At 49.6% G+C, this 22,433-nt stretch overlaps 1 protein-coding gene across 1 annotated transcript; it reads right to left on the reverse strand.

Moving 5' to 3' along the window:
* Window positions 1-590: 590 nt before the first annotated feature.
* Window positions 591-21,993, reverse strand: LOC143432523 (limbic system-associated membrane protein). Its single transcript, XM_076909190.1, has 4 exons — window positions 21,722-21,993; window positions 15,676-15,872; window positions 5,301-5,514; window positions 591-1,074 (listed from the first exon to the last, which is right to left on the reverse strand). Exons 1-4 carry the CDS (start codon window positions 21,855-21,857, stop codon window positions 668-670), a joined length of 954 nt encoding a protein of 317 aa, XP_076765305.1. The 5' UTR covers window positions 21,858-21,993; the 3' UTR covers window positions 591-667.
* Between the last annotated feature and the right edge of the window lie 440 nt (window positions 21,994-22,433).

Genomic DNA, 22,433 nt, shown 5'->3' on the forward strand with positions numbered 1-22,433 from the left:
GGGGTGGTGTTGTGCAGCGCGAAATGGCAGCTTTTGAGCAAACACGTGTAAACGCGCTCCGATGGAACTTGGGTATTGTGTTTTAATCAACCAGAGAACGTCCGGGTATAAGGATTGAAATCTTTTGTCATCTACGAGGCAGGAGTCTCCACTATTCACGCGATACAATGAATACGCGAGCGTTGTTCGAAGTGGCTACTTGAGCATCCGCGGCCTTAACGACACACACACACACACACACACACACTAGATCCGTTTCGCTATTTACACAGACATCATCCTCTCAAACTCGTTACACATACTTTTGCTCCGCTCCTCTGCGCACACTGGCGGCGTACATACCTCTTCGACTTGAACCACTCGATTCGAACCGTCGTCACAACCTTTAGTCCCTTAACAACTAGGTACGTAACGCGTATCCGCGACGTATCGCGACGCGCCTCTCGTCTTACGATGATCAAAGTCTCGGATTCCCGGACCGAACCAGAGGCTGCCCCGGGTGTAATCCCGTTGGAACGAGCCGCACCTGCAACCCTCATAAAACGTACACGACAACTCGCACAGAAATATTATTTCTCCCGAACTATCACAACGTTCGTCGTATATATTTCTTTTTCATTTTTCCCTATTTCCTCGATAGCGCGCAGACGGCGCCGGCACACAATGGTCAGTTCGTGGCGTTTGCATGCAACGGCAGCATTAACGTGGCGAGCATCATCAATAGCGCGGTCCACGCCATGACGGATGGCGACGATGCGTCGCTATGCTGCATCGCGGCCGGATTATCTCCCTTGAACACGTGCACCAGCACCCGCGCCGGTACCGCTTTACTCGCCTCGCAGGTGTAATTTCCTGAATGACGATCAGATGCATGAGGCACCTCCAGCCAGCTTTCACGTGCCGTCAGATCCGTGCTGACATTGACCCCCTGATCGACGTCGTAGTTGATCATCCGGAAGTTATGGTACCAGAATATATACGAGGGCGTCTCGGTCGAATTTTTTACGAGACAGTGGAGCTGCAGGGTGCTACCTGGCCTCACGAACTTGTGACCAGTTATCTCTGCCCTGGCCTCTGGAAATGGTAGAACGTGACGCGTCAGACGTGAGCAGCTTACCGTTCCTATCCCATATTGTTTACTAGAGTCCAAGGCGGTTATGAGCACTAGGTGGGATGAGGTATGCATCGTGGCTGGTTAAGGGTTCTACGGGGATAGCGTACGAAATTTCTCTCTCTCTCTCTCTCTCTCTCTCTCTCTCCCTCTTTACACCCCCTTTAATCTCTCTTTCATTCTATCCCTCTTTCGTTCCTTCAACCGTATCATGGACCGTGCAACCTTTGTGCTATCTCTCCCACAAACTGATACGACCCCAGGAATTTTAAGTTACCCCTCGTTCCGCTACATGTGTATACCGCCTACCTCTTCTTCCACTTCTTCTCTCTCTCTCTCTCTTTCCCCCCTGGTTTTCTTTCTCGCACACTCTATCCGCCTCCCCCATAGAGCCTAGCTACGTAGAAGCTACCTTTCCGTTTACTCGAACAATCGTGTCCGCACACAGACGCCGATTGGCGCGACACCCATGTATCTCCGCTATAGGATCAGGTGCGACGGGACACCGTAAACAGACAGGGCAGAACCTTCGTCATCCTCCTGCCGGATACACTTTTGCCCGTCCGCCCTGAAACCCCGGCGACAAGGCTTCCGTTCCACGGCGTGTCACGGACGAACGCACGTGAACGAGAGTGTGGATCGAGTTTTAAGCGCTCCTCTGCGTGATACAAGCACGCTCTTTTGAAGCCAAACACGCCCCAAGTGCTTCGCCACTCTTTCTCTGTCTCTCTCCATTAAACGGCCGTCCATTGTATCCCCGGGGCCAGCCGGCAGAGGATGCGTACCCGCTGCCCGTGCGAGTACACCGCGAGTGAAAAGAAAATTGTCACGAGCCTCGAGGACCCCCGTACGAAATTTAATAAAACTCCACGATTCGAGGACGTTTAGGATTCCGTTGATTGCACGTTTCTCGTTTTTCTCTCGACGCGATTTCCCCGTGGCTCGAATACCGGAATTTTAACTGGCCCCGTTAAAACGATTGCGCTTTGTTGTTTATACGCTTCGTCAGGCTGGCCAATTTTTATTTCCCCCGCCCCGGAATCTCTACCTTTCTCACTCTCTGCGCCTCTCTCTGTTTTTTTTTCCTTTCCTGTTTTTTTTTTTTTTTTTTTTTTTTTTTGTTCAATCGCTTTATTCCTGTTTTTCGCTTCACCCTTTTCTCGCTTCCCGGGCGATTCAATTACGCGGACGAATTATCCGAGATCTATTTTGTAATTTAGTTTCTTAATTAATTTCCGCGGCGGAAAAGAAATTCTGACGGAGTCTAGTTACCCCGTAGAAATTGAGGAGCTTATTAAATGTGGTGTGACGTAATCCCTTCACCGGTCTGCGTTGAAAGTTTTAAGGGTGATGTAGCAATATCGGATGATTAAAATTAGATCCGCCTCGCGGCCGCACGCGCGCATACTTGGAGAGGTCGACGTACCGCGGCAGGGCGTAAGCCAACTTATTTATCCCTAGGCGTTGGACGGTTCTTCCACCCTTATATTTCGACCCATCTAATTACGCCCTAATGAGACGTCATTAGGGTCAACTTTTGATACTGTCTTTCGTTTCGGCAACAATGCCCCGCGATCGTTATTGATTTCGAGCCCGTCGACGGACGGCGAATTTCTTCCGAGTCGGTGCCCTCGTTAAATGCGTCTTTACCAACTTCTTATTCTACCCTGTAATCCAATCCGATTTTCAACGGCGGAGACCCCACTCACGGACGCGCAATCTGTCGCGCCCGATTCGAGAGGCGGTTCGATCCATTCTTCTCTATCGCGTTTTAATTAGCGAGCGAGCTACGCGATTCAATCCCATTTTTTGCGCCTCCTCCCCCCTCGTCCGCCCGCACTTTTTCCCTCGGCACCGACGCAATACTTAATAACCAAGAACGACAGAAACGAACGTTGATTCCATTAACCGAGGGACTAATCGATTAATCGCGTTAGTCCGGTCTCGCCTTTGTAACCGGTCGCGCGGCTTCTTCAGTGGTAGAGGCACGCGTATAGTCAGACGTCCGGGGACAATTGATTTTTCACGGTTTTCTTAAAGCGGTAACCAGCAGAGGGCCACGGTCCCGTCCGATGCAGCAATGAAATCCGGCGAATCTAACACGGAATACGGTCGCTTTATTGTCGGAAATATCTCTTATCGAAAATACGATACGATATCTCGAGGAGTGTTCGAGAAATTTACCGGTGGAACTATCTAAAGTGAGCCGCGATTGAATCCTCCGGACCAGGCTTTTCCAACACACCGGCTGTTTTATCATCGACATCCTTCGTTCGTTATTGATTCGACAAAAATTGGACGGGCGGGAGCTAATAATTTATCGACGAGAAAAAAAAATGAACAAGAACGAGGGAAATAAAAAATCGCCTGCGATGATTTAAATTCATACGTGTACAAGGAACGCGAGGGTAATTAACGAATTGGTTTTTACTCGTGGGAGACGTAACGCGAATCGATTATCCGTGTCGAGGGTATTTCTGCGCCGTATCCCGAGGAACATTCGTCCTTGTCCCGCGTTATAAACCATCGCGACCATTTAACAGCATATAAAATGTAGTAATCGAAACGTCCTAGCCGCGATCCCGTTATACATCATCCTCAGATCAGAGAAATCTCGGCCCATGAATTTCAAGCGTGCAAGAAGAAACGTAAATAATACACGTCCCAGATTCTGGCGAGGGTGTGTCGGGGAGAGAAGAGAGAGCATAAATATTAGAAGTACCTGAGAAAGGTTCCCGTACGTATCCGTCAGATGTCACGGCAAAAAACACGGTAAACCAGGGCAAAATTAGATAGAAACTCGCGCATGCATTCACGCATACCCGCACGCGCGTACGTACACGCTTAAAGAGAAAGAGAGATCTATACGGAGACGTATAAATACATGGAAATCCACGGGCATACGTATGAAAGCAGCATACTTCCAAAAACTGGCATCTAAATGCAAATACGCACGATACACACGGAGGAGGGCGGAGAAAAAGGGATAGAGAGAAAGGGGAAGGCGAGGGAGCGAGAGGGACGTCGCTTAAAACGGCGACGCCGGGACCGAATGTCGTAATTCACGAAACTTCTGCCTCTTGCGTCTGATAAAAAGCATTTCCCAGCTATCGATCGGCCGGCTGCTTAATAAAATCCAGATAAAAATGCTCCCTCGGCCTTTTCGAAAGGCTCGGACCTCGTACACGTCGGCACGTAGAGCCTGCGTAAATAGGGACGAAAATGTAAACACTTAAATCGTAGCTGAAAGAAAAGAGAAAATGACTGTCGGACGGGGGAAAGGCCAAGGAAGGGACGCGAGGGAGAGGAAGGAGGAAGAAGCACCGGAAAGAAATGGGCGATCCGATGGAAGAGGGAACTTCTTAGACTGCTATCTTTCTCTTCTGGAGGTAGTGCATAGGAAAAAGGCGTTCCTCGCTATAGACACCTCGGTGCTGGGCCTCTTATCAGGAAACCGGACAAAAGTGTGCTGTCTCTTAGTAACGACGATGCTCTTTACGTGCCCCCTTTAGGAGAAAGCTTTGCTACCTCTCGCGCTCGCGTTCGCGCAGGTCCGTCCAACGAATGGAACTCGCGTTTGACTTTATTATATTTGTGATATTTAAATTTTTCAACGCACACATCACGCTCGTTTTGTTTACGACCGTCTTTACTTGCCTCCGGCTAGCTTAATTGCGAACCGACAACAACGAAACGCGACTGCTGAATTAAAGAGCGACGACCACGGAGGAAGGATCGAGGCTGCGTCATCCGCGCGCGTCTACGCGATCTACGTGGATAAAAAAAAACGATGTGAAGGTTCGGTGCGCGTGATCGAAGCGATATTTTCCCAATGCTTGTCCACTCATCGTCGAATGTCATTGTGAACGCGACAGTGAACAACGACGAGGAAATCTCTGTTTGAAACGTTTATTTCAATTTCATTAACCACCCGACAGAATAAAACAGAATTTAATTCATTCCGTCCGGTCGGTCGAGCGTTCGATCGAATAGGGAAGGGCATGTGCGTGACGCTGAAAGAATGTTAATAAAAAAAAAAAAAGGAAAAAAAACGAGGGACACGCTGTAAAAATTGCACGTGTCGATTTTGCGAGGGTTACACGCGATATCCGATTCTGTGTACACCGGAGAAAAATCGGCTCGGGGGCACGCGCGAATAGCTTATATCGGTGTTTAATTTCACGCTTACCGACAACCTCGAGGAACAGAAATATACTCGTGGGTGGATGGGTGGATACTTGGCACTGGTACAATCCCGCATCCCTCGGTTGAACGTATTTTATTTGAAGAGTCCAATCCTCGCTGTGGCGGAAATGACTTGCCTGGAAACGTTCGTCGTTGGCGTACGTTGTCAGTCCTACGGTCAGTATCTCCTGGATGTTCTTCCGCTTGATCCACGACACCTGGAGAGCCGGCAAAAAGTCTCGTTAACAAGAATGATCCGTCGCCCCTGGCCAGAATTGGTCATGAAACCGGGGGCCAGGTAAAAAGAGGGATCTGTCTCGAATGACAGGTACGAATCCCCCGGTCTTTAAAGCGGAGTGGCTAAAATTTCACAGTGTTACCACGCTGGGGATGCACGACTGAATGCATCCGCCGCTTTTATTACGGATCGAATTTTTTCCCCTCATTTGTCCGCCGCGAAATTGGAAAGGTTCTTCCTCACCGGAGGGAAAATCGCTCGATAAAATTACAAAGGGGAAGTAATTTAGTTTCTTCGACTAGTACATATATAACGACCGGTTCTATCGAGGAACGCGCGCGGCCACGGGCCTGGATTTTAATTAATCGCCCTGTGTGCGCAATAATTCGCGACTATCGCGATATCGCTCGATGCGGCTACCTTGATACCGCTCGAAGGAACAAATAAGCACCGTGTCTGCTCGCGACGTTCACTATTCACTTCCACGTAATATCAAGACTCTCCGCGGCCTCCTACCATTGTCTGTCTATTACGGTCAGTAACTACTGGCCCGGCTTTACGGGCAGCTACTAACGCTCCCATTAGTCACAGTATTTTCTACCTCTATGGCAATAGCCGGCGTTCATTTCGCCATGGTCATTAACTTTTCTCGCTCGACGCGTCGATCGATCCGTCTTAGATCCTCTTAGCTGTATCGAGGAAAATGGCTGCCTCGAAAAGATTCATGCGGAGCTTAAACCCTCCCTCTACACCGTGAAGGGAGTGGAGGCAAGAGAAAAGGAGAGAGAAAAAACGAAAGCGGAGGATCTCCGCGAAACAAACCGCCCTGGCATCTACCGTACTTACACGAGCGTGTAATTTTCGAATTCTATCGACGCACGGTAGTTAAACATTTCCGACGACCATTTATTAGCTCCGCGCGGAAGTTCGCAAAAGCTTAACTATCCGAGGCAACGATCACGGGTCTGTAACTGCCGAAAACTGGTAACAGTTCTGGTAAACACCGTACACGTATGACAGCCGGGTAAATGTAGTGCGTCAATAGCGGGCAGTAATTGCCGTGCGCGTCCTCCCGGCCGGTTCCGTGCTACCTAGGGATAAGCAAGAAATAGTAAGCCTTCGGTCAGAATAATTCCCGGGGCCGTGACACGGGATGATTGCAGAGCTCGTGACCGGAATTGATCGAGAAACTCTGTGTCGCCCCACGCGGTCCATGAAAAATTCTACCCCTAGGTGAGTTCTGTTCGTTTGAAAAATTACACATCGGCGCCATATTAGTTATGTGCGGCTGTGCGAGCGGGAGACGACGGGCGAGCACTCGAGCGACCGGCGTGGGCCATTACGTTGCAAATTTTCATATTTATTCGACGTGAGAACGTCGATGGACCGCCCGGTAGTATCCGGAACGCGCGCTGCAACAGATAGTATTTTTAATGAAAAGGAAAAAGGGGGACTAGATTAAAAGTTGTCGCAGTGCGGACCCGGTCGCAACAAAAGCAACGGAATCGTATAAGCGCGACAATTTTTTTTTTTTTCTTGCATTTCGCGCTCCACATTTATCCCTTGAAATATCGACGCGGCGTACAATTCATAAAACTCATGCTGCGCGCCGTCATCGGACGTAAATAGGCGAGCCACGTAATGCACCGTGACTTTTACGCTCGCCAGGCGATTCACTGACTATTCCCGCCGTCTCCCTCCGAGCTTTTCCGCATTTAAAAGCACGAAAACCTATCGTGGCAAGTGCAACCAACGCGTCGGGTAATCCCCGACGCTTGTTGTCGCTCGTATTTGGAATTGGCCGTGGGGAGGCGATCGATGGGGAGAAGTAGATCCATCCCTGACGATAGGATTCTTCCCTCTATACGCCTTTATGTTCATCATAAAGTTTAGGCACCCGGTAACGAGGGATTCGAGTGCTCTCACCGGTAGATTGAATTCTTGATGTTTTCTATGTACGTGAAACGTGTAATTCCTCCTGCCTCTCCAATTCTCTCTCCATCTTTCTGCTTAAAAACCCAATCAATTACATCTTCCGCGCTTTTAATCTTCTAATTTGCCGGTTGGAAGGTCGAAAAAGGAGAAAAAAAGAAAAAGGAAAAACCGAAGAAAAGGAGAGAAACCGAAGTAATCTACCAAGCTGCACTTGTATTGGGGAAACGCAAGGTGCTTCTACCACTCCTCGAAACGATATCAAACACTCGACGAGAGATTAAATGGAATGATTCGGGTGGAGGAGAAAGATTACACAGCCCGGTAGAAAAATTGACCGTGGAATTGGAAAGGGGGATAGATTTGTCTTCGGACGATAAGATCTCGGCCGGACCTTAAGCTCGACGTGTCGCGAGTCTCTCCACGGGAATTGTCTCCACTTACCACGCGTTAGTCCCTTAATGCGTGTACCTCATTAACATGTAAGCGGCGTGTTTCATCCGGCGCGATGGTTTATGTGTGTCACCTCGATTCTTGGAATCCGACGCGATCTCCGCTGCCGGGTCCCACGGACGGACTCGCGAAACTTTTACGTAAGCCTTCAGCTCAGCGGATCCGCGGCGGTGGTATTTAAAAAGCGGAAAAGGATGCCAACAACTCGAGAACGACTGCAGCGATTACCTGGGCCACGGAGCGGAGGAGCCTCGGCTGCATCCCGAAGAATAATGAGAAGCGACGGATAAACAGACGGCACGAAAAAGGAAATACGAGAGGACGGTATAAAAAAGGGGAGGAAGGAGCGAGGGGGCGAGCTGTCTCCGGAGGCGATTTCTCACGTACACTGGAAATTTGCTCGCGAAACTTCCATCGTTCTTACAGGTGGAAATATTCGAGGGAAACGCGGGGGTGAGAGAGAGAGAGAGAAAAAAAAGAAAGAAAGAAGGGAAAACAAAAATAACAAAGGAAATCGGGAAAGAACGTGTTCCCATAATGTGGCGGGCACCGTAACGAATTTCAATCGAAGGTAATCAAGTAGATAAAGGAGGGAAGGATAAGGTATTCGGCTCACGTTTCCCTTTAAACCTTCCAGAGGCTACCACGCCCAGCCCTGAATCGATTATACCGTGCACTTGATTAATGGTACACAAATCTATAAACGATTCACGGAAGCGCGGCTCGCGTTACGTATGTATAAACATGCACCCCGTCGAAATCGTGGAATTCCTCGCGATCCAGCCCCGGTGCACGTTTCGCGAGTGAGTTTGTTACACTAAACGGAAGGTGAAACCGTGTCCGCCTGTCTAACCTGGGATTGGGTTAAACAACCATTCCGGGAACGGAAAATACCTACGGGCACCGGTGACCGTCGTGTCGATGCTGGAACTCGCTAGGGTGACAGTAGAGGAGAGCAAAATGAAATCGACGTGCCAGAGTGGACACGCTCGCCTGGTAGAAAGCGCGAAACAGCTCGGCTGGGCATGTCGGAGTCGCTGCTCGCGCATACAGATGCATTTTCAAATTGATATCTATTACGAGAAAAAAAAAAAACAAGAAAAATGGAGGAAACGATGAAACGTGTTTTGTCGTAACAAAATCGCGAAGCGTGTCGAAGCAAATAGACCCGGATTACGGGATATCGGAGCGTATATACTTTTTACGCTTGCGTTCAATTTGCGAACGGACGGTGTGTATCGGGGAGACAAACATACGCGAACGCCGATGAAAAAAAAAAGGGGAGGAGGCTTTTCTATTCTCTGTTTACGTATACGCCATTCGCCTCGCTTCTTTTTTTTTTGCATCCGCCTGTATAATAGATGCATAGAACGCGGGCGAACGGGAAAGGAGAAGAAACGCGGATTTCATCGCGCGGACGATTAATTTAGTCCACGTCGGTGCATCGCGATTAATATGTGTTTCATAAAAGAACGTTTTAATTAAGCCACATGCATTTCTACGCGGCGCGCCGGTCTCCTGCAGTGTTCCATTCGATTTACATCCCGTTTAAATTATTATTAAAGTCCGCGCGCGCATAATGTATGAACACCCTCGCGAGCACGCCGCCCAGCCTCGCCCCGTTACGCAATAACTCTTTAGAATTTAATGAATCGCAAATGAGACACGCGGGCCAAGCATTCATACGCGTACTTTGAAAGGAGTCTCGCCTACCGTTCGCGATATCTATTCCGCGTTCCATATAGTCCCGTTTTCCGCGTCCCCCTATCCGAAACAGCAATCACGGTCCTCCAAGGAAATCTCTGAAACATTCCTCCTATTTCGAATCCCGTCCACTTAGGCGTTCTCCCCGTGTCTCTCTGTCGCGCGCGCGCCACCGCATCTTCGCCATCGCGCGGAAGGGATGACCGCGGCGTAACAAAATTTCCGGTTTCCGCCCAGTCGAATCCCATCGGTTTCGTAAATCCCGTATCGTATTCACGAATCGAGCAGATAGAGCGATTCGATACGTCTTGGATAACGCGAGTTGCCTCGTTTCGAATGAAACTTCATAGGTCGGAAGACTCGCGCGCGCAGAGGTTTCTTGAATAGCCGAGGTAACTCCGTCCGGTGTATTATTCTGTCCTCCTTGCGGAGGAACATCTCCGGCTCCGGAAACCCTCACCTTCCGCGCTGTAAACACTCTCGTCAAACGCGATCAGCGTGCCAAGATATGCAGTTTCCACCATTAGAGACAACCGGCCGTTAGTCCTTTGGGGAATCTGTTCCTACGGCCATTAATAGCTTTGCCAGAAGTCTAATAACACAACTGGCTCGCCTGAGTGCCCCGAATAATACGAATGGCTCGGTGTCAATTTGCCGGTGGACCTTTTGTGTTGATCCAGGGCTACGAGATGCGACGGGGTTGAAATACGGTCCCGACCGTTTAATGGCGTAGTTTCCCCGCTGACGGATTCGCTCGGGACGTTCCCTCCCTTATCTTCCGCGACTTTTTACGGGTCTATTATTCGATCGACGAATAAGAAATGCCGCGCGTTCCACCGATCCGATATTAATAGAGCAATTTCGTAGGTGATAAATCCGATGGGGTCGAGATAAAAAGCGGTCGAGGCAAATCGACAGGAAAGTGTTTCTCCCAGTTTCTCCGGGTGTTTCGCGCGAGTTCCCGTTTTCCTGCGGGTTCGAGCGGGCCGGTACAGTCGCGAAGTTTGGCCATCTATCTGAAAATCAGCCTGTATGCTCGCAGGGTCTCGAGACACCCTTCTAACGGTTCACGCTTATTGAGCAATTCCCCGACATGAATGCAGAGCGGAGCTCCGAGCGCGATGCCTTACATCGCTTTCACGTTCTCCCCGTTCCCATCGAGGTCGTGCATCGCGAGCCCACCCAATTACTAGGATACAGATCGTTAGTGATTTCCAAAGAGATTCTCCGTGTACAATGCAAACTCGGCCTCGCAAACTTTCAACCCTCGTGTGTTTTTTTTTTTTTTTTTCTTTTTCAACCCGTTTCGCCGGAGAAAAATGCTCCACCACGGCTGGTCGTAACGAAATCGCGCGTGTAGCGTCGCGCGACGAGTTGATAGATCGCTTCGAGAGGAGAGAAAACGGGGGAAAAAAAATGAAGACAAACGAAACGGAGGAACCTGGCGCCGCTGCGCGCGGGCGTGTATGAAATGTAAAAGACTAAAACGGAGAACCAGTTACATACGGGGTCGACGTAAATGTTCCCGGGAAACGAGGCGCCCGATCAAAGGTGATCGCGCTCGCTTTGATTCCCAACCCCGCTACCCGGTTCCCGTGTCTAATGAGCGCAGCCTTCGGAAATACTTTCATGCCGGTGGCACGCGCGACAGCCAATAAGCGATAACGCGCGAATATCGAGCCGACCGCGTCGGATCCCCTGTTACGGTCACGTGAAAATCTCTGATTCGATCCATATTAATGATCCCCCCGGCCGAGTTTCACCTCTGCGCTGCACTTTCCCTCGGCGCTGAATCTCGTCGAAGTTGGAAAGTTCTTGCCGCGGATACAGCGCCCGGTTACACCGATGAGAAATAACGCCTTAATGTACACGTAATTTCCCAGCCCCGTGTAAATTTACATCATGAAGGAACTCGGGACACGCCGAGCCGTGAGTAATTGCTATTTTCTTGCCTTTAAATCGCGCCCAGGCGCGATTATTATTCATGAACCGAATAAACTATCGTATTCCCTGGAACAACGTGCGCCCCGGCCGTTCCGTTTCGCCTCGTCTCGTTCCGTCTATCCCGTGCGAACCGACGCGGCAAAGTAAATTCGTCCCGCGGTATCTTTTCGCGTCCGACGAACACCTATGGCTGATAAATAACGCGTCCCGCGGCGGGAGCAGACCCGTGTCTGGTTACTGTCCGCGATCGCTGGGATTCGCGATGGAAAATAGACGGACCGTGGATCCGACTGCTTCGATATAATTAGATTTACGTCGAGTTTCGGTTTCGTCTCGTTTGAACGGAATCCAAATGTTGCTGCGAAATTGCGGGCAAAAAGGCGGCCACGACCCGATTCCGAACCCTCGGTTTTATTCCCGTCAGCGAGCCAGGGTTAACCCCCTTTTTTTTCACTTTTCCGTCGGAATGCCAAACGGTCGCGCTACGTTTTTAACGAACTATGGATACAAAAAAGAAAGAATAAATTTTTATATATCTGTATGTGTGTAGGTGTATAATAAAACGAGGGGTCGCCGCAGCTGCACGCATTCATAAACGTGAAACTTTGAACCGGCGTAATCGAGATAAAAGCTTGAAAGACCGGCAAGTGCTGTCACGTGACCCGGTGTGGAACGCGGCGGGTCGAGCTATCGGGCTACCATTTAACCAAAATACTCATTACCGTAATACAGGCGGTATGAAATGGCAACTCGAAAGAATGGAGGGCACGCGATCGTGAAACGGCGGAGGAAAAACAGAGTGGAATGGCCATGGTCGTGCGTATTACTTAGCGTTGATGTAAGCTCTGATAATAGCCGGGAGAGGGAGAAAAAATGGGACGACGGTGGTACGTAATCGGTGTTTCGGAAATTGGCGAGTTAATGGGAACGACCCTGTCCTAGCTATCGGCACCGTGTACGCCTGAAACGAGGCTGCGCGGGAATAGTCGCGAAACGCGTATGATTCAATTTCCACCCTGTTAATTAAACAGACAAGAATGTGCAACTGGAACAGTTACTTTCGGGGTATTAGTAACTTTCAAGACAATCTGTTTGCCTTTGTGAGATCGCGTGTATCTTTGTACGCGCGCACTCGCGAGCGATGAATACCGGTGCGCATTGAAGAAGCCCCGGCAGACAATGAATCGTCGGACAAAGGGGCGCGGAAAATCGAAATGCGTGTGGATAAATTCCAGAGCGCTTAAATATAATACTTATCCCCGTTTCCGGTGTCCCGTGCCGCGCGCGACACTCGCTCGATTCCCCTTTTACGTCATACACGCGGAGCCCTGTAACGCGTAATACCGTTTCAAGCCCGCGGTGCAAGTACACCGGCACAATGTACCCCGGCTGCTTCTACCCTCTATTCGCCGGCGACATAAAAGAGATCTCGCATAAAGGACAGCAATCTACGAGGGATAAGTCGAAACGTACATAGACCCCTTTCAGTTCGAAGACGTCACATTCAATTAGAGAGCAAGGCCCTCGCAAAATTGCGAAAGACTCCGCGCACGATCCAGCGATGCAACTCCACGACGATACGGCCGGTTTCATTATCTCATACCATCATGCCAGCATCTCCCCCCTCCCCTCCTCCTTTCGACCCTCACCACCCTTTCACCACGTACTTTACTTTCCTCTACTTTCTCCACGGTTTCACTTCCTCCGCGCTTCCCGCAAGCGAGCAATGAAATTTTATACCACCGCGGCAGCGAGCACGTAGCGACAATAGAAGTAGCGTGCGAATCGTTCGACGGCAAGCTTCCTATTGATTTCCACCTGCGTCGATTTAACTCGACCTCAGCTCTCACCCCTCAGACTTCTCTTTTCCAACCCCCTCCGGCCCAGCCTCCGCAGGCTCATCCTCTCCCCATCCCAGTTCCATCCGCCTGTTCTCGTTCCACCCCCGTCGATGGCCCGTCGGTCGGTCGCCCAATTATTGCGTAACGCGGCCACCGTATGTGCGCTGGGGGAAAGACAAACAACTACCGTAATAACTCCGACGAATATCGCGTAGAAAATAACAGAGAGATGAAACAAAAAAAAAAAAAAGAAAAAAGAAGAAGAGGGGGAGAAATTGGAATGCTACCCCCGTTCGTCGCCATCCATTCGGATAGAAGTTATTCTCGGCTGTTCTCGTATCGCGACGGTGCTTGCGGGACCGTAACGTTTCCGCGCGCGTACACGGAAACGAACAGAACGGCAGGCATCTCGTAAGATTGGATGCCGTAACTGGGCCCCTGCCCATCGAACTTCCCGCTCTGATTTCTCGTTCCGCGGGAATAACTGCGTCTTAATGGCGCGCCCGTTCTCCCGGTTCCTCATCCCCCGGTTTTCTTGCGCCGTTCCAATCCGACGTGGCCGCCGACCGGTTCACTTTTTACCGGCGATTAAATCACCGTTCGGTTGAATTGCTATCGCGTCAGGTGTATCAGCGTAACGTGCGCCGGCGATATTAATGCGGACGCGTTCGAGCGCGCTGCGGCTAATTGCGTGCGACACGCGAAACGTTTCGCCGGTGAAACGTAACACGTAACAGAGTGGCGATGAAGTCTCGCTGACACGTCGTTTAATGAAATGGTACACTGCGCTTTTCACCCCGCCCACGAGCCGCTGAACTTTTGATTGTTCGCCGCGTTGTATTTATCAAGCGCGAACTCTTGAAGGCTCCCGCGGATGATTATACGCATTATGGAACACGGTTGTGGTCATTAAATTAAATTGGAACGAAACATGCCCCCCCGCGTTCCGTTCGTTAAATTTCACTCTTTCGCCGTGTCCCTCCTCGATTTTCCACCACTTTTTCTTCCTTCGTATCCTTCTTCTTCTTCTTTTTCTTCCGTTGCTGCCTTTGCTTCTTCCTTAACTGTGTTTATTGTTCGTTTAGCGCTGGAAAACTCTTCACGTACGTTTCCTTCCAACCGTTAAATTCCGTTCACCTAACGTACTTTTTACGGAGAATTTCGCTTTGATAAAAATGGAGAACGGAGCCGAAGTTGTTGTCGGGTTAGTTCTCGCGTTGATTTCTAGCTTCTGAACCGCATCAAAGTCTCGGCTTACCGGTAAACTGAAACTAACAAAGGGGTAACCAGGAGAAGTGACTTCGTCTAACGAAGGAAAACGCGAACATTTTATTTCGCAACTTTTAAACTTGTCCAGTTAAACGAAAGGGGCTGAATTTTCTCTCCGCCTCGCGTCTCCTTCCGTTCCTTTTTTCCACCCTTGCTCGCCTCGCCCTCGTTCTCCGAACCACCGCGGCTCTCTTCTTCTTCTTCTTCTTCTTCTTCTTCTCCTTCAGCCGTCGAAAATTTCGTTAAGGCAATCATACAAAACCGTGCGCCTTTCATTCTACGCGCGCTCGTACTAATCCCCCGAAGGAGGGTAATAAAATATCCAGGACGACCTACCTCCTGTCGTTTCGTGCAATTAAAAGCTATTAGCGTGTGTTATCTAGTGAACCCATGAAAGCTTCGGCCCTTAACGATACAATTTGCGGGAAGGGACACAGTTTAAAATGAAAAGTTAAAAATCCCCGTGTCGGCCGGTTCTTCGCATTTTAATTCCATTTCATTCAGCCCCGCGACCCACGTGCATAAACCCACGTACCCCCGACTGTCCCTGTTTCAATTAAAATGCTTCTTCCGACCCGGTACCCGCGTTATCCTCTCTATTCCGCCTCGTTCGTAATCATAATAGCGTCGCGGATTAAATGAGTAATATTGTGTTCGTCAATGGAGTATATTAAGCTAAACGAGAATTACTTAATTCGCGCAAAGCCGCTCTCCGTTTACACAGCCGGGCGATCTTTCGCGTTTCACTCATTTTTAAAGCCCCGACATTCTCTCTAGACTACGTTCTATTCGCGAGAGGTACGAGAAGAGGAGAAAAAAAAAATTACCCCGCCCCTGTCCTCTTGATTCCCCCGAAGACCGCCCGTTTGGTTCTTACGTTGACATGATAATAACTTTCTTACGCTCTTGGGAGCGGAAATTCGTCCGGACCCAGCGGGAGCTTTGGGTAATGCTTTCTGAAAAAGTTTTTCAAGAATGTTCGCCGACTCGAGTCTCACCGTTCCATCCCCTAGATTATGAACGACGCACGGCAGCAGAGCGTTGGATCCAGATTGGGCGGAGATCACCGTCGAGTTTTCGGTACCGAAGCTCATCGGCAACGTAGGCGGCAGGTCGATGTCCAATGGTTTCATGCTGGCCTCCAACGAGTTCCCGTTCACCGTCACGATCTCCGCCGTGGCCGCGGTCGGATACTCTGAAAAATAGGCATTAAATCAAAGGAATCGTACGCCAGCTCGAACAAGATTTAAGCGTGGTTCGCCGACGCAATACCTCCTGGTATCACGAGGATTCTCGTTAAGAGGCTTTCCTCTCGAGCTTTACTTACCACCCCCACCACCCCCCCCCATTCCCGCCCACCGCCTATCGACCCCTTCGAATATTTATGCGCAACTCGTACGGCTGGGACCCCGGAAGTTTTGTCAGAACTTCCGAGGATTGTTCTTTCCCCGTATTTATTTGTTCAGGCCCGCGCAAGCCGGGAGTGACCGTGAAGAATAGGACAGAAGGGTCGTCGAGATGGGCAACGTCGAAGGGAACGAATTTACAATGAGCCCAGGACCAACTATGATGAATCGACGATTCGAATTTTATTATTCGATCATCGATCTATCCATCTCCATACAACGGCCTGTGTGGTTTTTACACGTTTCCCTATTATACCTTGTCGGGCGAGTGATCGAACCGTGAATCAAAGCGAATATTGATAAACGACCTAGCCCAACGAGTGAACATTTTCCAAGTACGATCGATGGAAGTTAAAATATAATTTCCACCGCGTACAAGATGGATACGTTGACCGCGCCCCGGCTAAAATAGGAGGCCATCGTTCACGGGACGCGATAAAAGTTGATTCCTTCCCTCCGTACAGAATATTGTCCTCGAATCATTTTAATGATAATTTAAACTTCCTCCCTATGTGCCAGCCTGGTCGGGGAAACCGCAGACTTGCTGTTGCTCCGGCAAACTTTGGCAAACTTCATCTTCTTGAAAAGAAAAACGCTCGCCTCCCTCTACTCTCACTCTCTCCCTTTCTGGCGAGGACACAGCTTCCTTACTTATGCTACTAGGTCGTCCACGGTTTCCGTGCAAGTATATTATAAAAAAATGATTAAATCGACAGGCTGGAGGGAACTTTCGCGTGTATAATAATTGTATTACTCCTCTTTCCACGTATAGAAACCCGACTTTGAATCTTCGACCAGCCTCGCCGTGATTTTTTCATACATAATTCCGACGTAAAGTGAATTAAGGGTTGCAAATTTAACGAGCCTCGATTAATCGCGAGTAGCCTCACGTGTAAGCACCTCGTTTGAATTCCGTCCGGCTGGTCGTACGCGGAATTACTTTTCGTCTACCCGGGTGGGAGATATGCGCATAAAATTGTAGCTAAGCTGATGGTTAAAGATCTCTCGTGGACGCGTAGTACGAGCAGTTAACCGGCTTTCCGCGCGAAAAGTCGGGCAGTTCTCGCGAAAGTTCACCGTGAAATAAAACTTATCACGGACGGGGAGGGATCGTGGAGGAAGCGTTTAACGAATACGGCGAGGGGGATCCCGATTTCTTCTCGGTTCTCCCGTCTCTACCCGCGACGCGACTATTATTCAACGAAACGTCAAATTTCGTAGCTGGAATCGTTCTACTGGTACGACGCTCGAACGCGAACTTCGAATTCCCAGCCGTCGAAAATACATGTACATATAGGAGGGACCACCCCGGGAGATCGGTAAAAACAAGCAACGTAACTTTTAGAGGATACCTGGGAAAAAGTTTCATTATTTTCGAACGGGACCGTGGCAAGAATTTCTATTAAAATAATAAGAACTTAAACGAGCCACGTTGTTATGAAACTTCCGCCGCCGGTATGCTGCAAGGAGCAATTCGAAGCGAGGTAAAGGGATTCCACGATGTATCCGAGTGAAAATTTTTCTCTCCCCGGCTTATCGAACACGCCGGAAGAAAAGAGAGGGAGTGCTTTCTCGACGGCGAAAAGAAAGCGTTACGCGTTCGTTCGCGCCCTCCGTAACGTAATCTAATTAACGAATCGTCGGCTCGAACGGGGCAATCAACATTTTCAGAGGCTGCCGTCCCTGTCGTTACGTTTCGCGCGACGTTAAATCGATTCACCCTTAGCACGACACCAGCGGCCTTTCCGACCTGCACGTCGAACAGAAATCAACCCCCGGATAACTGGCGGAGAAAGGCGTAATCCCGCGACAGGAATAATCGACCGCGAGGTGTCGTTATTACTGAAAACTTGGAAAATGAGACACTTCTGAGGCTTAAAGAACAGCGATATTCGTAAATTTCTATGCGCTAAGCGTCTTTCGGGGCAATTTAACAACCAACTTCACCTCAACGCTCGCTAAACCAGAAATAAAACACCGCGATACTGCGCGCAGCTCGTTTGTTCCACCATAACTTCGCCCTACCGCGCTCCCTTTCTTTCTGCCCAACGATTCCAACCCGCCCGTTGTGCAAATTTATTTCCGATGCGAGTGCGGCCACGAATTCGCAACAATGAAAGAGCGCGCACGTTCTTTCGTTCCAGCGACAAGTTACTCGTTCCTCCTTTGCCCTCTTTTTCTTTTCTCCTCTTTCTTTCTTTTTTTTTTTTTCGTTCCAACTCTCGCGGCCTCTGCTCTGAAATTCCGTGCCAACCGCGTACGGTGTGCATTACGAAACGCACGCAAATCCCGGCATCGAGGAAATTCCGTCAGCAGTGTTCGAAGTGTCTCGAGGCGACTCGTGATTCTGACATGGCAGCCGTATAGCGGGTATAATAAGTATTGTAAGTTCGAAACACGTAGCTCGACAGAGAGACGCGTACCATCACCTCGAGGCGCGAGCCTCTATCGGGCAACAGTCACGAAATATATTGAACTCGCCGCTGCCCCACTTCTATTTCGCTCCTATCAAAACCGCCTACCGCGTAAACTATTTTTCGTACAGAGATCCACCGGCTAGCGCGAATAAAACGAGCGTTCACACGCGCGCAACCGGGCGCAGATGGTCACGGATATAGAATGCGAGGCTTGAACCGCGAGCTTTCCCTCCTCTCGTTCGGCTAAGTATATTTAGCGGGTAAACTGATGAATTGCCGCGACACAGTGCGCCGTCTCATCCCCCTTCGCGACGCACAAGTGTACCTTTTTTTCTCGTCCTCTTTCCATTTTCTTTTTTTTCTTTTCTTTTTTCTTCCCTTTGTTCCGTTCCTTTTTTTCTGTACTTGTCTCCCAGTACGACGGACTTGTAACGTTGAAAGCGACCTTTTTACCGCGTTCCATCGCGCAGCCAGCGCAGTGACACTCGAAGGGCGCCGGTTTTTGCCGGTCTGCGACGCAATAAACCGCGTGTTACGCACGCGAACGAGAGCTAACCAGGGACGATTAGGGAGAAGGAAATTGTAAACTTGCCCGGTGCTTGTCGTTTATTGAATGGAACCTCGACACGCAGTTAAGCGCGGCTCGTCGAAAATTTGCATGAGTGATACATATCTCTCCGACTCTATCTCTCTTCCTCTCACTCTCTCTCTATCTCCGTCTCTTTCTCGTTGCGTCGCTAAATTGAACAAGTAACCTTGCTGGTATTGCTTCACGCGGAAATAGATTAAATTAAGTCACGCCCGGGGACGGGCTGGGACGAAATGGTAAATCGCGGTGAAACGGACAGGCGGCTGATTTCGATGCGAAAGGAAAATGGTAAATAGTGTGTAATGATTTCCACCGGGAGACGGAGATCCGTGTCGGATTCAGCTGGATTAAATTTGACTTGAATTCGATTTCGTGGAAATATTGCTCCGGTTCTTTCCATCGAATCCACCGAGGAGAAAGAGATTTTTAATTTCAAACGCATTACCCGCCATTTCCCATAGCGGACGTGAACCGTAGCTAGGTGGTAAAAAAAAAGGAAAAAAAAGAAAAAAATTTCAGAGACGATGCAGATGCCTGCGCGTTACGTTGTAGTTAAGTCGAGTCTGGTGAACGTATTAAAGGATAAGATAAACAGAGGCAACATCTTGCGTGGCTAGGAAGTTCTACACCGCGAGATTTCATGCCGTTCCAAACCGTAGAAACTCGGGGTACTTTATTACCGCGCTTAAATGTTATATTGTACTCATACGGCACAGTTTGTTACGCGAGCACTATCCACCAGGCCGTAATCTACGCCGAAAATATTTACCGTGCGCATCTGTTGCCGCATGAAAGCGCGAACGCGATTTATATGAACATGGCGGAACTTCATTTACGAACTTTCGCCCGTCCATTCGTGTAATGAAAACCTGCGACACGGCCATTAATCATGGCAACCTGTTCCCTAACGAGATTGAAGGCTAATCAATGGCATATGAATGGACATTGAACGAGTTTTATCGGACGCGAGCGACGTAAATTGAAAATCAACGAAACTGAAACGAACCCCTCGTCGAGGATAAGAGGCGAAGGGTTATCTGTCCTTGCATCCGCGTGATCTTGCGAGGTATTCGCAATGCGCTTGTTCAAGCACGCCCCTCGGTACCGTCGAGTTTCAGATTCAATTCGGTGCCGCCGGAACGATAATTCGATAGCAATAATGGTAACTCGACAAGTGTCCGTTACTAATCGGCGTCGAACCAGCCATTTCGTCGTACCTCGCGAATATTATAATCAGCCAGCGTATCGTCCGTTCGATGGTTATATTTCACCGTAATTTATGAAGTCCTCCGGTTAATTGCGCATTACCGGGTGGTTGAGAGCCGTGAAATTTACGCGTTCGAAACGCTTCTTTTCCGAGCCCCGGCTATCGGGTGAGTAATAGACACTTACTCATCTAGAAAATTGCCAGAGCGTACAAGTGTCACGGGCAATTGTCATTCCGGGAATTTATACGGGTTACCGGTGTTTCGTTCGATCAATGACGAGGCTCGAGATAAAACCCGTTAAACGGGGAGGCTCTGCTGGAAGAGGGCAACGGGCAGCGGTAATGAAATAACGGAAAGGAGGTGTTAGAACGGAGCTTAAAGGGCCCGAAAAGGTTCACCGGGAACTATAATACTTTAAGGCGGCGGCGGCGGAACGGAGACGGAACTTACCACCGTATTAGCGCATTAAATGGCCGCATTAAGAACTTTATAGTTAGCGCAGACTGTTTCGGCGTTGCTGTTGCTTCCGGCGAATTTAATCGTAACTCAGTGTCCTCCCTTCACTGGCCTTCCGAACGATCGATATATTCCCACGCGATGTACGGAACGCACGAAGCCCTCGACTCTTACGTGAACGACCTTTTACGTTCGGGAGTACCCGAAATCGATGAATCACGCTCGTCTCCCATAAGAATTTCCAATTATTAGACCGATGATTACGCTACGAATCGGGAAATTGATATTCGTCCGTGGAACGAATGGTAATTGCAATCTGGCTGGAGGTAACGTCGAATCCATTTATTAACAGCAAATGAATGCGAAGAGGATTAATCGCTGGATTATAAAGACGTGACAGATTATTATCGATACGATCGCCATTGGAAAAAGCGCGCCGTATTCTCCACGGTACGAACCGGTAGGGATCGCAGAGCGAGCGAGAGCGTCGCTTCGAGGGATGCGATCGCCCCGATGAGATCGGCTCGAATTTGTCGAAACGAAACTATCGCCGGAACCTCTTCTCGGACGACGTTAAACTCTTTACGGCTTATCGAAGTCGAAGCGTAGATATTATCGCGATGGTCGAAGCTGGTAAAGCAGATATCCAGGACGAAAGAGGATGATCACAGAGAGAGAGAGAGAGGTTGGAGTAAGAGAGATCCATAAAATTGATCGTAGGCAGCACGAAACGAGGTCCGACTCCTTAACGACGTCGCATATAGACCGTTCGCGCTACGCGTTTAGCCTCGACAAAGCAACGATTACTGGTAGCGCACGGCGTGGAACGAGTCCTTCGCCCAAGGCGAAACGACCGAGCGTTTCATCGGGCGGAATGCAAACATTCGTGGGTGAAACCACCGTGGAACGAGGCAAACGTGTAAAGGAAACCGAGAAGCGTACGTGCACGCACGCGTTCCTCTACTCACCGGCAGTTCGCACGAGCACGTTGAGCAGGACGGACAGCAGAAGGATCGTAGCTCGGTATCCGTGTATTATGATCATCAGCCACCTCGATACGCTGAATCCCGCGCCGTGCCATAGACCAGTGGCCTCGTGCACCATATTTTTCTGGTTCGCCGTTTCTCACCCAGCTTGCCGCCAATTACCAGCTCCGCGTCGCCTGCCCTCATTCACCGTGTCCGTTTCTCCTCCTCGAGGTTAACGTTAACCCGTCCGGCACGATAGAATCCGGCAGCGCCGTCGAACCTCAGGTTCTATCAGGAAGGAAACTCTCCCGGTTACTTCGCGACTATTGTGCCGGCACGGAAAGGTCGTTGCAGAAATTCGATTCACCCTCGTCGGAGCCACTGTTTTCGATATTTCGAATAGACAGGGCAGAGAGAGTTGGGAGGACGACGGGAGGCGGAGGATAGGGAGAGGGTCGAAGGGAAGCTTTTATCGCGTTCCACTGCGTTGCAATTGTTGCCGGTTCCCTCGCCACCCCGTTCACCAGGATTGATTAGCGCAACCGTGGAGAGAGAGAAAAGTTTCCTACTAGCCTGGAAACCGGGGAAACGGAGCTGACCTCCGCCGCGGAACCGAAAGATTTCCGTCTACCGAGAAACAACTTAGCTAAATCAATCTCGCTGTCTCGCGGAGATATCACGCGCTGGGCTTACGGATTACGGTGTCGAGATC

This window comes from Xylocopa sonorina, chromosome 1 (assembly GCF_050948175.1).
Source record: "Xylocopa sonorina isolate GNS202 chromosome 1, iyXylSono1_principal, whole genome shotgun sequence".
In the NCBI taxonomy this organism is placed as follows: Eukaryota; Metazoa; Arthropoda; class Insecta; order Hymenoptera; family Apidae; genus Xylocopa; species Xylocopa sonorina.